Here is a 16,936-nt window from a genome sequence, read left to right on the forward strand (position 1 = left end):
CAGCAGTGGGAAATGGATTTACAGTTTGTCTGTAACAGGTTGGGAGGCTTTTCCCCGTGTTTTCTGTCTGTCAGACAGACAGTGTGTTTGTTTATCCTGGACAGCTTTTTCCGGAGGCAAGCAGATGCTCACGACTCCCGGCATAAGAGATCAGCGCTCTCCCAGTCGATCCCATTAATGCAGCCACCACAGGCCTCCCATGGAACCAGTCCAGCCAGCGAGAACGCTGCCGGAACGTTGCCGGAACGCCATAAGCACGCCCTGCTCTTCTCGAGGGAACTGGAGCAGAGACAGAGGGAGAGGGGGTGTTCTAATCTGGACCTGGCCCAGCCCAGCCCCGTCCCTGCCAGCAACCTCCCTACCACTGCCCACCCCCATCCGTGCTGGAAACCAACACGGCTTCGTTAAGGGGAATTAACCGCCATGCTCGTTAGCTAATTAGCCTTCATGTCTGTGGAGCGGCTGAGCACGTTCCAGACAGAGGGAAGTCATTAGGCGGATTTATCCTTCTCGCTGGCGCCCAGCCGGGCCCGTCCCAGGCCACGTTCTGATGTTGGGATCCATGGGCTTATCGTCTTTGGTCTCCCCCAGAAAGAGGAGCCATGGCTGGGGGAGTTTGGGAAGCAGCTGTGGGTTTGATGTGGGGCTCAGTGGGACTCGGCTGGTCTCCTCTGGGAGGAGTGGAGAGGCAGGTGGAGGTTCCTCCTGAGACACCTGCTCTCCCTGGGTGTCTAAGCAAATAGCAAAGCCTCAGAGAGGGCCTGTGCCACACCTGGCAGGCACACACACATGCACAGACACATCAAGATAAAGGCACAGAGAGTCGTGTCTGTGAGTGTGGACTCACCTGTCCCCCTTGGGTCAGTATTTCATATCAACATAATTTTGAACAAATCTAATTTAGCTCCATTTAAAGAGTACCTTAGGGGTTTAACTGGCCTCCTTTTCTGTACCCCTCCATGTTACCCATCCCTACATACACATACACACCTCACGTGCCCTTGATCTGCCTCCAGGGGGCGCCGCCTGCGTTCTCCTGGGCCAGGTAGAGAGCCAGCACTCTGAGGAAGATGTGAAAGGAGTTGGCTGAGCGGTACAGCTGGGTGTGGCTGGGAGAAAGGAGGGGGGAAGGGGAGCAGTAGATCCGGGCCTGGTTCAACAGGGCCAGGGGGGTTCTGCTCATGCTGCAGAGCGCTGACACCCCTAACCAGGGCACTGTGAACGAACCGCTTTGGAGGGTGGGGAGAATGTAAGTGGGATATTTCGAGGGGTAAATTACATATTGTCCATGTTTTAGAGTGGTGTGTTAGAGGTGTTCCTTACCAGGTTTTTGCTGTAATACTCCCAGAGTGTGGTGACAGTGCTATTGTTAGGTTTCCATAGCAGAGACAGATTCAGGCAGCAGAGCACGTGCATTCTGATCTGATCCTCCTGTAGCGTTCTCTGCAACACACACAGATCAATTAACAAACTAATTATAACTGTACACGGAAACCATGCTCCCATCCATAACCCATATCCTCTTTGAGCGAGAGCCTACCTTAGGGTTACAGGTGGACTTGAGCAGCTCACCCACAAAACTCCAGTTGTCCTCCAGCGGTTTCTGTGAGACCAGAGCATACCTTATATTACCAACAAAACATACAGTCTAATAAGCTTGGCAAGAAGTCAAAATTGCAGCCTGTGACCTTTCATCTTAACAGGGGATGCGATCGGGACAAAACAGGATTTTGACTGTTTAAACTATAAATGGAGCACACATTTCACAAATTCAGCCATATCTGATTAATCAGGAAAGATCACACCCCTTATATCCCTCCTTATACCCCCTAATCGCAGGTAGATTACCTCGTTTTGGAAGACCCCGTTTCTGCTGTATTGTCCCAGCTCAGCCAAGTGAGTGACAAGCCATCAGGTGAAGCCCAGAGGGTCTTTACAGTGTGTAGGGAGCACACCATACTCCTCTGCTACAGGCTGGTCACTGATCAGAGACCACAGCAGTGTGTCCATGTAGTTCCAGAAAGACTACGGGGAAACACACAAGTGCGCACACGCACACACACACAGTTGTAAATACAAACACTATGTCAAATTTGATTAATTGCAGATAAAATCCAATGGTCACCAAATCATAGTTACATCAAGTGTGAATGCGTGTGTGTGTGTGTTCACCTATGTGTGTAACACTTTGCTCCTGTGTTCCAGTAAGTGTATAAGTAGTATCCACAGCTCTTTGGTGCAGGTGCCGTGGTAGTGATGGCTGGTCAGGGCCTCAGTAGGCCTTACCTAGAACAGAGGACAGAGTTAGGAATACCCTTTACCCCAAAAGCCTCAGCCTCGGAAGAGGCTACTAACTCTTATGGAGTTGTAAATGTTGCGTGTAGGTTTGAAATTACCTATCGATTACACCCGTTCCAGGCAGTATTATAACCATACAAAAAGGTTATTAGGAATTCATTTTTTGTTGTTCTTCTCCCCCAACTCTTAGACACAACCACATGGCTTACATCCACCAGGACAGGCTCACTGTCCACCCTCCTTCCCAGAAGCCTGGTAGGGACGAGGATGAGTGAACCAAGCCTATGGGTTCGTAGTTTCAACCCAGCAGCACGCACGCACGCACACACACGCACGCACACACACGCACACACACACGCACGCACACACACACACACACACACACACACACACACACACACACACACACACACACACACACACACACACACACACACACACACACACACACACACACACACACACCAATTGATTAATGGACTGCTGAATGTATATATATTTTTTTATCTCGCTTGTTTGCTCTTGTCAGTATTATGTCTATCTCTGATAAGCTACCAAGGAAAAGGCTGAAATTAGCCCAAATATATGTAGCCTTAGAAATAAGGTTCATGAAATCAATAACTTGCTCACATCAGATAACATTCATATATTAGCCATATCTGAGAGTCACTTGGATAATTCATTTGATGATACAGCAGTAGCAGTTCAAGGATATAAAATCTATAGAAGAGACAGAAATGCTTATGTGGGCTGTATATATATATTCAGAGCCATATCCCTGTAATGCTTAGAGAAGATCTTATGTCAAGTATTATTGAAGTGTTATGGCTGCAGGTTCACTTGGCACATCTAAAAAGCCTTTTCTTTTAGGGTGTTGCTAGAGTCCACCAAGTGCGAACAGTCAATATCTAAATAATATGTGTGAAATGCTTGATAGTGTATGTGATGTAAACAGAGAAGTCTACTTTCTTGGGGACCTGAATATTGACTGGTTTTCATCAAGTTGTCGGCTCAAGAGGAAGCTTCTTACTGTAACTAGTGTCTGTAATCTGGTTCAGGTTATTAATCAACCTACCAGGGTGTTTACAAACACTACAGGAACAAGATCATCCACATGTATCGATCACATTTTTACTAATACTGTAGAACTTTGTTCTAAAGCTGTATCCATACCAGTTCGATGCAGTGATCACAATGTGGTGTCTGTATCCAGGAAAGCCAAAGTTCCAACAGCTGGGCCTAAAACAGTATATAAGAGATCATACAAAATATTTTTCTGTGACCCTTATGTGGATGATGTTAAAAATATTAGTTGGTCCAACGTGATTAATAAGGAACATCCAGACCCTGCACTTGATGAACGTATGAAATAGCTTCTTCCAGTTATTGATAGACATGCACAAAACTGACTGCGGGAACTGTTAAGGCTCCATGGATCGATGAGGAATTGAAAAACTCTGGTTCAAAGAGATAGGTCAAAAGGAGTGGCTAATACGTCAGGCTGTACACTACATTTCTGGCTGTACAGTACTGTAAATTGATTACTTCATTGGCAAAGTGGACAAAATTAGGCAGGAAATTACACCAACGAACAGCGAGCCATCGTATTCATGCAACAACAAAAATGTATGAAAGAAAAGCATTGCAAGTTTTAATTTTGTAAAGTTAATAATGACAAACCTCCTGGCATTGACAGCTTGGAAAGCTACTGAGGATCGTAGCTGACTCTATGGCCACTCCTTTCTGTCATATTTTTAATCTGAGCCTAGAGGAAAGTCTTTGTCCTCAGGCCTGGAGGCAAGCCAAAGTAATTCCGCTACCCAAAGAGAAGTAAAGCGGCCTTTACTGGTTCTAACAGCAGACCTATACGCTTGCTGCCAGCTCTTAGCAAACTGTTGGAAAAAATTGTGTTTGACCAAATACAATGCTATTTCTCTGTAAACAATTTAACAACAGACTTTCAGCATGCCTATACAGAAGGGAACACAACATGTACTGCACTGACAATAATGACTGATGATTGGTTGAAAGAAATTTATAATAAGAAGCTTGTGGGAGCTGTACTGCTAGATTTCAGTGCAGCCTTTGATATTATTGACCATAAACTGTTGTTGAAAAACACTTGTGCTATGGCTTTTCAACATCTGTCATATTGTGGATTCAGAGCTATCTATCTAATAGAACTCAAATGGAAGCTTCTGTAATGTCAAACATGAGAGCTCTACCAATGACCGGCCACTGGCATTAAACAAACCATCTGTGTCCATGTATGCTGATGATTCAACCATATATGCATCAGCAACCCCAGCTAATGAAGAGTTGCAGCTGCAGTTGCAGCTAATGAAGAGTTGTTTTGGAATAGGTGGCTCGTAATAAACTGGTCCTGAACATTTCTAAAATTAAGAGCATTGTATTTGTTAAAGAATAATTCCCTAAGTTCTAGACCTCAGCTGAATCTGGTAATGAATGGTGTGGTTGTTGAACAAGTTGAGGAGACTAAATTACTTTCACATACTTACGAAATGTGATGGAACATTTTATGTTTGTGCTTTTCTAATAATGTGACTGATTGAACGAATCCGCACTATCAGTAGCTGCAATTTGGCAGTACGCCCAGACCCTTGTTTTGAGAACTAAAGACATCTCAGTTCCAAGGTCTCAGCTTAGAGAAGAAGCCTTGTGAGGTATTGGTCTGTCACATTCATGACCCAGTATTGGTCGGTCACATGAATTAAGTTAACGTTAATTATTCATTAATTATGAATGATGAATAAGCTAAATCTTGCAAATGTAAATGGTCTGGAGTATATAAGAGAACTAACGGGACTGCCCCGGTAGAGCTCCTGATCGACATGTGTACTTGGTGCATTGAGTTGATTGGAACCTTTCCAGCACGCTGATAATAAAGAATTATTAATTTAAGATTGACTTTGAGTGTCCCTGGGTAGAAATTCCACAACAGAAGTAAGTATTAAGATAGATTTTCTTTGATATTGATATTTTTATGTATTTGCAAATACACTTGCAAAGTATTTGATAAACTTAAATCCACTGACTCAAATACACTTCCATGCATTTAACCCAGGTATTTGAAAATAGCATTTGAAATAAGTATTTGAGCATACTGTCAAATACAATTTGGTTTTACATTCAAATAGTCAAATTAAAATACTTGTTTTGGGCAAAAGTATATTAAATACCAGATACTCAAATAGACATATATTTGAACCCAGGTCTGGTATTCACTCACAATATTCATACTTTGTGTGTGTGTGGAGCGGGGCTACCTTGCCCTGGCGCTGTATGGTGAGGGCACTCTGGATGTTGGCCGGCAGGTCTTTGAGGCGCACTATGAGGATAGTGACCCCAAAGAGCTCCTCTAGCAGAGCAGAGGGTAGCTGAGCCTCCAGCTCCTCATATGGTTGACAGGGGCCCTCCTCCAAGGGAGAGGTGGGCTCCAGGTACCTGCAGGGTGCAGAGGTCAAACAGGGAATCACAAAAAAGTCAGGTGTCAGACCTGAATGCTGATCCTTTGACCTTTTAAACAAAAACAAATCCTTACAGTGTTTTACTGGAACTAGCTACGTACAGTTGAAGTCGGAAGTTTACATACACTTAGGTTGGAGTCATCATTTTTCAACCACTCCACAAATTTCTTGTTAACAAACTATAGTTTTGACGAGTCGGATAGGACATCTATTTTGTGCATGACACAAGTAATTTTTCCAACAATTGGTTACAGGCGGATTATTTCACTTATAATTAACTTTATCACAATTCCAGTGGGTCAGAAGTTTACAAACACTAAGTTGACTGTGCCTTTAAACAGCTTGGAAAATTCCAGAAAATTATGTCATGGCTGTAGAAGCTTCTGATAGGCTAATTGACATCATTTGAGTCAGTTGGAGGTGTTCCTGTGGATGTATTTCAAGGCCTACCTTCAAACTCAGTGCCACTTTGCTTGACATTATGGGAAAATCAAAAGAGATCAACCAAGACCTCAAAAAATAATTGTAGACCTCCACAAGTCTGGATCATCCTTGGGAGCAATTTCCAAATGCCTGAAGGTACCACGTTCATCTGTACAAACAATAGTACGCAAGTATAAACACCATGGGACCACACAGCCGTCATATCGCTAAGGAAGGAGACGCGTTCTGTCTCCTAGAGAGGAACGTACTCTGGTGCGAAAGTTCAAATCAATCCCAGAACAACAGCAAAGGACCTTGTGAAGATGCTGGAGGAAACAGGTACAAAATTATCTATATGCACAGTCAAACGAATCCTATATCGACACAACCTGAATGGCCGCTCAGCAAGGAAGAAGCCACTGCTCCAAAACCGCCATAAAAAGCCAGACTACAGTTTGCATCTACATATGGGGACAAAGATCATACTTTGTGGAGAAATGTCCTCTGGTCTGATGAAACAAAAATAGAACTGTTTGGTCATAATGATTATCATTATGTTTAGAAGAAAAAGGGGGAAGGCTTGCAAGCTGAAGAACACAATCCCAACCATGAAGCACGGGGGTGGTAGCAATCATGTTGTGGGGGTGCTTTGCTGCAGGAGGGACTGGTGCACTTCATAAAATAGATGGCATCATGAGGGAGGAAAATATGTGGATATTTTGAAGAATCTCAAGACATGTATTTGGTTAAGGTGTATGTTAACTTCCGACTTCAACTGTATATGCCTAGTAAAGATACCCTATGTTTTAGGCCAGGAACACAGTCAGTGAGAATCAGTAATAACTGACCAGCAGGCATTCCTGTATAGGAAGACTTTGACATATTGGAGAAACAGCACACGCTGTTGCCTAAGGTCTTCTGCCTCATAATGGAGGCTGCTGGCTTGGCCTGAAACATAACATTGTCAAGTACATTCAGTACATGAAAAACAGTACAATATTTCCCCATCACGACAAGCTACAAAAAAATCTAACCACCACCATACCAAATCACTTCACACCTGGTTATTACCACAAACATTTATCAAATGTCAACTTATGAACTCTCACAAAACCTCTCACAAAACCATGAGCAGCAAGCTATACATTAAGTTAGCTTACTAAAGTCATGAGAGCTGGACTGCACCAGGGTCTCTAGTTTAAGAAGCTCTTGCCTGAAAGGTGACAACAAATTGTGACATTTACTGATCTCGAAACCCTGACAATTAGAGACAGTGAGGCAGCTATACACAGTCTGGAAAAAAATGAAGGACATTATCTTGATTAGCCCTGATCTTGACGTGTCTGTGCGTGTGTGTGTGCCTGCCAGGTGTGGCACAGGCCCATCTCTGTCTGAGGCTTCACATGATCTGTCTGTATTCCCACCTGAACAGGCCGAACAAAAGCTTGGTAGATTCCATCAGAGAAGTCTCTGTCACCCATGGGAAGCCAAAGGTATCCACCGTGTCCTCCTCATAGTCTGCATGGTGCTGAGGCCAGACGCAACAGCAGCCTTTGGAAGACAATAGTAACTTAGATCTGCTGCAGCCTAAAACATTTACATTTACATTTAAGTCATTTAGCAGACGCTCTTATCCAGAGCGACTTACAAATTGGTGCATACACCTTATGACAACCAGTGGAACAGCCACTTGCATCTAAATCTTGTTGGGGGGGGGGAGAAGGATTACCTACCCTTACTTACCCTATCCTAGGTATTCCTAGAAGGAAAGCAAAAGACACTGAAGGCAGGGAGTTTTCCTCAAACAATATTGTCAGTAATGCTTCTGTTGTATTGTAACAAGGTCAACATAATGTGTCTTATTTCTGTCCACTGTTGTCAGCTGTCCAATCTAACAATCTTTTGAGTTTTTTTTGTTTGTTACATACGATATGAAAGTCCCACCTACTTCCTGGATCATGTCCCACGCTGTTATTGAATGGCCTTCAAGATTTTATTGTCAAATTCGTGAAAACACAGTCAATTAAGATATGTAAAATATATTAGTATTCGTGGATTAATTGACTTCTATCTGATGTCTTTTATGAAGATTTCTGATTGACTGAGTAAATTAATCCACAAATACAAATATAATCTTACATATCTTAAATGATTGCTTTTTTTATTCATTTGATTATATATTCTTGAAGGCCATTCATAAACACTGTGGGACATGATTCATGAAGTAGGCGGGACATTCATACTGTATTTACCATGAGGAGTGTTGTTTTGTCATGTGTCATGGCAAATGCCTAATGTAATGTCTCTGTACTCTTAAACAGTAGATTATACACTGAACAAAGGAGTACTGAGGAGTATTTCTGTCAGTAATCATTTATTTCAATTGACTGATACTTAGTAAAATCTTTGAAATTGTTGCATGTTGTGTTTATATTTTTGTTCAGTTTAATATTAGCCTGCTAAGATACGCCTCAGCTGTGTGCTCATAGAGACGTTACTGTTTCAGGGAGCCCCTGCCAATATAGCTGTCAGATGACAGTGGCCGGGTGTCTTCCCGACCCGAGTCAGATGCACAGGAGAAACAGGGTGGCAGGGATGGGGTCAGCTCACACTGGCTTTCCCCTGCGAAGGGTGACACCAGCGGCCTCTTCCACTGTGTTCACTTTAGAGAAGCGACATTAAAGACACAATCTGTCATTTCAACAGTCTGGCCATGGCACTTTGGTTGGGAAGATGAGGCATGGGGCTGGTGGAAGTGTCAAATTCATAGTTAGGCTAACTTGGCTAACGACATGTACGTTTACATGACATCCGGACCCCCATTTATTTTGTTAGTCTATCTCACTCAGATATCATATTAAAAACAGCAAACATTTCTCTCCACCCTATGGCAAAATGTGTAGAATTGCAGAGATTACTGTAAAATTTTAAAAACGTATATGCCCCATCGCAAAATTTGTAGAATTGCACAAATTAACTACAACTTAAAAAACAACAACAGGGGATGCTATTTTTTTGCTCGCAATGTGGTGTGGTGTGGTGTGGTGGGGTCGGGGTTATACACACGTGGATACGCACACCCGAGAGCAACTGCGGCCCCTCATTAAAACTCCGTCAAAGTTGGTGTTCTCGTCTCATTGGTGTTCTCGTCTCATTGGTTTTCTCGTCTCATTGGTGTTCTCGTCACATTGGTGTTCTCGTCACATTGGTGTTCTCGTCTCATTGGTGTTCTCGTCTCATTGGTGTTCTCGTCTCATTGGTGTTCTCGTCTCATTGGTGTTCTCGTCTCATTGGTGTTCTCGTCACATTGGTGTTCTCGTCTCATTGGTGTTCTCGTCTCATTGGTGTTCTCGTCTCATTGGTGTTCTCGTCACATTGGTGTTCTCGTCTCATTGGTGTTCTCGTCTCATTGGTGTTCTCGTCTCATTGGTGTTCTCGTCTCATTGGTGTTCTCGTCTCATTGGTGTTCTCGTCTCATTGGTGTTCTCGTCACATTGGTATTCTCGTCTCATTGGTGTTCTCGTCTCATTAAAAACAGTACAACAAGTCAAGTAAAATTGGACACAGGCTAACCCTAATTTCCATATGCAGATCTGTCTCTGCAAAACAGTATCTCGCCATCTCACCATGCTTGCATTCAAATGCATATTCACATATTTTCCTAAATCATTTTCGACAGCATCCGAATGTTGTCGTTTGCTGGAGTAGTTTATGACGGAATTTAATTTGCTTTCCTTTGCATACATGCTCGAGAACTAGGGAATATATAGGCTAGATAAGTCCACCTACAACCTCGTGTTTATACCACTGGGAAAAATTTTATGAATATCCCCCTACACACCACAGATAGAGACAATAAAGAGGACCGAGAGACATTGAATTGGATTTGTTTGTTTTGTGAGGCAACGTATATGTTTTTCAGAACATCAAGAGATCCAGACCCAAAGCAAGCACACAGAGTCGTCTTGGATGTAAAATGGTAGGTTCCATCATTTCTGCTAACCTTTCTTTGGAGAGAGTTTCAACCTGTGTCTATTAATACATCTCCTTCCTACAAGCGAGTGTGTAACTTAAGTCTTTCCAAATGGTCCATTGTGCTGTGAGATGCTCAATTGTGAGATCAATTCTGTCGTTTTATTCGGGTGCGTTTCTAGCTTTTTGGGGTACCTAAAAGCGAGACTTTTCCCAGAAAAACATTTGGCAGCATAAAGGAACATTTTACAGTTTTAAAGTAAATGTATGCAATTCGACCTCTTTTTTGACATGGGACAGAGAGAAAATGTTGCAGTTTTAAAACTAATTTCCTGCAATTCTACACATTGTTCCATGGGGTTGAGATCATTTATTTCGGTTTTTAAGCAAATTTCTTGCAGTTCTACACATTTTGCCATGACTTATGCCATGTTCATATGATATCTGAGTGAGAGTAACTAACACAACCTCCTCGAGGTCAGGGCCCCTGGGCACCAGCGTGCCCAGCCAGTAATTCTGTCATGATTACTACAAAGTTTAGATAGCTGGCTAGACTAACTTACCTAGCAATCGATCAAATGTTAGCTGACATGTACTAATTGAGCGACAGTGACTGACATAACTTCTCCCTAGCTGCCTCTTATTAACCCACCATAATATTGGCCTGGAAACGGCACATATGTTATTATTATTATTTATTAGTATTGCATCATTTAGTGCAATTTATTATATTGGGCTACAGTTTTTCACCATTGGTGTAACCCAGAGTTGTGTAATGTATGTTTCATTGAAACATCAACTGTTTCAGTATTAGTTTCTACTTGTGAATATAATCAGCATGTCGGACATGCCGGGACTATAAGGTTTTATCTGCAAAAAAAGATCATTCTGAAATAATTGGCTTTACCGAACCCTCATTGGTTTGAATGGTGTCAGCAAATTTTTTTTAATCAAGTATTCTTTTGAACTTAACAACATGAATTGGGGCACTTTGAGGTACTATATAGGTAGAGAACATTGAACAATAACAACATTTTGACAATAATGCAGATGGAACCTTATACACTAGTCCCAAACTCTCGAAAATGCATGTTGAAGGGGAAATTAGTTGGGGCAACTGATAAGAGTGTGTCCCGAGTGGAGGAAGCTAAAGCTGTTAGCAGCACGCTGTCTCCCGTTACAGCGCTTTAACAGGGCTCAGCATGCTGCTCCACTGTCCGACTGCCCTATGCTGGGCTCAAACCAATTATCCTGTTTCACAACACACGTGATCGTCCTCCTTGACACTGTGCAAACCGATTGAGACATACAAAAGGGACCCCTTGCATGGCTCCATCGGCGACATTTCAAGATAGCTGTGGAGAGAGCTTCACGGTACGTTCTTAACTCTGTTACACTCACCCCTTCTAAACTCGCTAGACAGCGATAAACCACGACCGTTGAGCTGAGGCCAACTGTCGATCAGGGCCACCGTAACGGGGTTCAGCGGGCTGCTAAAAGCATAGCAACCGCCGTTGTCCGACTGCCCCATACTGGGCTCGGGGGATCTACAGATACTGTTTGTCATGCTCAATGAGCGCCATTGTTTTTTACAGTAACAAGTCTGGTCTACAAGTTAACACCCTGGCAGTGCTGTGCGACCTATAGCCTGACCCCTGGAAATCATGTCCAATTCTACCACGAACTCTCTTATTTTTTTAAACGTTCTTTACAAAAAAGAGAGCCATATAGTTAGTACCTCATATTGATTTAGCATAATGAGCTACATTCTCTTTCATTGGGCCTCCATAAGAATATCTCCTCATTGTGCTGAGCATAGTGGTAGTCACTTTTATCTCTGGTAAGGTGCTGCGGACTCTGCTTGATCAATTAACCTGGAAATGTATCATGTTGAAGGGAAACAGTAACCGTTTCTTGGATATAAAGTACGTTTTCACTTGTTAATGAAAAGATGTCTTCCGTAATCAGCATTGGAGACGTGGACGAAAATGCATGTTGATGGAGAAATGAGTTGGGGCAACTGATGAGTACGTCCTAATATAACCCTGTTTGTCTGGGTGACACACGTTACACAGGCTACCAAAATAACCTCATGCTATAGCTAGAACTCTGTGGGTGTGAATGTGAATCCCAATATCCAGAGTCATTTATGTGATAAGCATAAAAGAGAAAACCCACCCACCCTAATATTGGCTTTACTCCTCATCTTACCAAACAGTTATGTCAAACAACACAACACCCTGCCAAATACACTCCCTTCTACTTTTATTGGAGAAGGAAGTGTTTGCAATGGAAATATCCTCTCAAAAAATATAGCCCAAATCCTCTCAAAAATATTTTTGGTCATGAAAGCAATATTACTTTATTTAAACATAATTTAAAGGTTTACAATAAACATAAACAATGCATACAGGTCCTTTGTTTTTCGGGTGGTTATTATAAGTTAGGACAAGTGTGCTAATCTGAATACGATATTTGTATGTCATATTTGCCTGTATCAAGGGGAATATTTCAGTTGAATAGTTGAAATTACCAATGAGTGACTTGAAATCTTACAGATTGTGACTACTCGTGGTCACTACCTGACCGTCGCTGCTCTGTGCTCTCTGGTTGTTTCTGGAGGCAAAGGCATAGAGGAATGGATCCAAGCTGCTGTTGATGAAGACCAGAGATCCTGCAATCCTCCAATTGTCCTCCCAGAACACTCTCAGAGCCTTATTCTTTGCCAAGATGGCCGTCACTCCCAGCACATTCATGACATGGTGAGGAGTCCATAGAACGATGAAGGTCCCAACGATAAGGCTCACTAATCTGGTCGTCCTGTGGCACCTGAAGAAAGCTGTTTGGTTCACCCTTCGCTGGAGGCGCATATAGGCTGTGGCCATGATGAAGAAAGGAACTACAAACGACAGGAGAGTCTGCAGGAGCAACACAGCCACCAGCTCAGCATCTGATGCAAAATCATACTGGCACCGGACCCATCCGTTATCATCCTTCACATCCCGCACCGTCACCCCATAAGGAATGGACAGGACCCCAGCTACCCCCCACAGGACAACCAGTAGCACCCTCTCCTTTGCCACTCCCGGTCTGGCCCAGCTGTGAGAATGCACCACCTGGAGGTAGCGCTGGATGCTCAGAAGTGTGACAGTCAGCAGACCAGTACAGATACTGCAGTAGAAGAAGTACATGTTGAGCTGACAGAGCACTAGACCCAGGCTCCAGGTGAAGACTAGGTTGTAGATACGCAAAGGTAGGGTAAGGATGCAGAGTAGGTCCGAGGCAGCCAAGTTCAACATCAGTCTCCTGCTCAAACTGGATAGATCTTGGTTCTGACGGAGGATGACTATAACTGCAATGTTACCAGGGATACCGAGCAGGCAGTACAGAGACAAGGCCATGCCAGGAGCCAGACCCCAGAAGGAGGCATTAGAGGTGGAGGGGTTAAGTTGTTCCATTTCTTGCAGTAAGGCAAGCTGACCGGTCGACTGGCTCTCAGTAAAGTGAAACCCAGATATGTCATGTAGGGTAACAACCTAGTAATGTTTCTGAACGTTCGCTATTCGTAATTGCAGAAGCTTGCTGATCATGTTACAAGGAAAATAAGGAACAAATGGCACTCCTTGGAGGTTTACGGAACTCAACATTTTACTCTGAAATACATCATTACTTTAAGGAATATGTGGGCAACACTTCCATGGATTGAAGAACTGAATGTGACACTTTCGGTATTAATCAAACCACAGTTCCATGGGTTAAGGTTCTCCAACCCTATTTAGCATTAAGTATGTAGGATTCAGTGTTTTTAAACATACCCACTGGTTCTGAAACGGTACAAAAAAAATGCTAATGTTTTGTTAATGCATAGGCTCCATGCTAGTATTTTCAGAGCAATAAACAATGTAAGAATTCTCCCCCGTTTGCCATGTTATAAACATCATGCCCTATCATCTCAAAATAATTGTATACTAAGTCGTTGAGCAACACGATCCATTTAAGAGATCATTTAGGAAATCAATTGTAAACATGCTAAACAGGGGATCTACATATATGTCCGTTTTTTTTTTTTAAAGGAATGAGCAGCATTATATAAAAATAAAAAAAGTATTTTAATTGTACTGAGTACAGTAACAAGTCTGGTCTACAAGTTAACACGCTGGCAGTGTTGCGTGACCTATAGCCTGACCTCTGGAACTCATGTTCAATTCTACCACAAACTCTCTTTAAAAACTCTTTTAAAAAATGAGTCCCATATAGTTAGTGCCTCATAATGACTTTGCATAATGAGCTACATTCTCCTTCTTCATTGGGCCTCCATAAGAATATCTCCTCATTGTGCTGAGCATAGTGGTAGTCACTTTTATCTCCGGTAAAGCCCTGTGGCCTCTGCTTGATCAATTAAACTCCTGAAAGGCCTCTCCCCTGGCCCTTTCATCCTTCCGCATGGGAGGAATAGAAAGTTATCAGTCTTTCCAAGCTGATATGCAAGACGGAAATAAGTAGCTTGTCTATAAAAATGTACAGGTGCTTTATCAGCGTCACGGTAGGCCCCCAGGCCGCCTCTGCATTCAGTTTGCTGCTGCCGTTACGCCATTCGCTCCATGACCCATCTGGCCCCTTGTTCAGCCTGCCTTTGCCTGGGGCCTGCTTACATAGGGGGCGTACTGTACAGCCCTGCCCTGCAGACCCGGCTCCTCCAGCTCCACACAGGGATTGACTAGGGCTAAGTCCCCTGGCGATGTTATTGATTTCAGCAAGGGTATTCCTACTGTAGATTGGGCCTGAGTGATGGTGTAGATTTGAACCACGATGATCCTATTGATGGGGTAGTTTGGGGAGCAGTGTGGGTAGCCGTTTTCATATGGCTGACTGTCGAGTGTTTTGAAGGGAGGTGATGTGAAAGAGGAGGTGAAGGAGAAAGAGCATGACCCGAGCGATGTGTTCATCATTGCTCAGTGAATGTAGAGGGATAAATTGAAATGGCACGATAAAGAACAAACATGAAAAAAAATTATAGTCTAAGTTTAAGCTACTTTTTAAGGAAATGTAAAGCTAAATTAATAATTTAGGTAACAATTTTTTTTCTAAGATTTTTTTGTTGATGTGAGGCAGCAACAGTTCAGACTCAGTCAGAGGTTCAGATTCAGTCAGGTGCAAAAATATGTATATATTTTACCGTGCAGATGATGAAGAAGACTGGATCCAGTATATAAAAAACAATCACCTTTCTTGGCCAATAGCAAAACACAGGGCAAAATGCCCATAAACACATGGCAGAGCTGAACTCAGCAAAAAAAGAAACGTCCTCTCACTGTCAACTGCGTTTATTTTCAGCAAACTTAACATGCCTAAATATTTGTATGAACATAACAAGATTCTACAAATGAGACATAAACTGAACAAGTTGGTCCTTCTGTAGCTCAGTTGGTAGAGCATGGCGCTTGTAACGCCAGGGTAGTGGGTTCGATCCCCGGGACCACCCATACGTAGAATGTATGCACACATGACTGTAAGTCGCTTTGGATAAAAGCGTCTGCTAAATGGCATATATTAAGTTCCACAGACATGTGACTAACAGAAATTGAATAATGTGCCCTGAACAAAGGGGGTGTCAAAATCAAAAGTAACAGTCGGTATCTGGTGTGGCCACCAGCTGCATTAAGTACTGCAGTGCATCTCCTCCTCATGGACTGCACCAGATTTGCCAGTTCTTGCTGTGAGATGTTACCCCACTCTTCCACCAAGGCACCTGCAAGTTCCCGGACATTTCTGGGGTGAATGACCCTAGCCCTCACCCTCCGATCCAACAGGTCCCAGACATGCTCAATGGGATTGATATCCGGGCTCTTCGCTGGCCATGGCAGAACACTGACATTCCTGTCTTGCAGGAAATCACGCACAGAATGAGCAGTATGGCTGGTGGCATTGTCATGCTGGAGGGTTATGTCAGGATGAGCCTGCAGGAAGGGTACCACATGAGGGAGGAGGATGTCTTCGCAGTGTTGAGATTGCCTGCAATGACAACAAGCTCAGTCCGATGATGCTGTGACACACCGCCCCAGACCATGACGGATCCTCCACCTTCAAATTGATCCCGCTCCAGAGTACAGGCCTCAGTGTAACACTCATTCCTTTGGCGATAAACGCGAATCCAACCATCACCCCAGGTGAGACAAAACCTCGACTCGTCAGTGAAGAGCACTTTTTGTCTGAGCACTGATGGAGGGATTGTGCGTTCCGGGTGTAACTCGGGCAGTTGCCCTCCTGTACCTTTCCGCGGGTGTGATGTTCAGATGTACCGATGCTGCGCAGGTGTTATTACACGTGTTCTGCCACTGCCAATTTATTGCCCTGGCCACATCTGCAGTCCTCATGCCTCATGCACATTCACGCAGATGGGCAGGGACCCTGGGCATCTTTCTTTTGGTGTTTTTCAGAGTCAGTAGAAAACCCTCTTTAGTGTCCTAAGTTTAACTGTGACCTTAATAACTGTGATCTTAATTGCCTACCATCTGTAAGCTGTTAGTGTCTTAACGACCGTTCCACAGGTGCATGTTCATTAATTGTTTATGGTTCATTGATCAAGCATGGGAAACAGTGTTTAACCCCTTTACGATGAAGATATTTGAAGTTATTTGGATTTTTACAAATTATCTTTGAAAGACAGGGTCCTGAAAAAAGGACGTTTATTTTTTTGCTGAGTTTATAACAGCATGTTACCTGACAAGCAGCTCTCCCAAAATGAGGAGAATGAG

General features: G+C 43.2%; 2 protein-coding genes and 1 pseudogene across 7 annotated transcripts in view; 1 reads left to right on the top strand and 2 right to left on the bottom strand.

Annotated features, from left to right (window-relative positions):
* Positions 1-11,748, bottom strand: part of LOC118364020 (protein MMS22-like) — a 28,762-nt pseudogene extending 17,014 nt beyond the window's left edge.
* LOC118364187 (neuroendocrine convertase 1-like) overlaps positions 11,163-16,936 on the top strand; it is a 153,715-nt gene continuing 147,941 nt past the window's right edge. For all 6 annotated transcript variants that reach the window (XM_052489300.1, XM_052489298.1, XM_052489302.1 and 3 more), the window contains exon 1: positions 11,163-11,555. The gene's annotated coding sequence lies outside the window, so the exon portion shown is untranslated. The remainder of the gene's footprint in view (positions 11,556-16,936) is intronic.
* On the bottom strand, positions 12,528-13,854 carry LOC118364186 (leukotriene B4 receptor 1-like). Its single transcript, XM_035745480.2, has one exon. It carries the CDS (start codon positions 13,637-13,639, stop codon positions 12,734-12,736), a length of 906 nt encoding a protein of 301 aa, XP_035601373.1. The 5' UTR covers positions 13,640-13,854; the 3' UTR covers positions 12,528-12,733.

Source organism: Oncorhynchus keta, chromosome 31 (genome assembly GCF_023373465.1).
Source record: "Oncorhynchus keta strain PuntledgeMale-10-30-2019 chromosome 31, Oket_V2, whole genome shotgun sequence".
NCBI lineage: Eukaryota > Metazoa > Chordata > Actinopteri > Salmoniformes > Salmonidae > Oncorhynchus > Oncorhynchus keta.

Excerpts from the sequence above, each read along its gene's own strand:
- LOC118364186 (XM_035745480.2), bottom strand. The coding sequence starts at position 13,639 with ATGGAACAACTTAACCCCTCCACCTCTAATGCCTCCTTCTGGGGTCTG.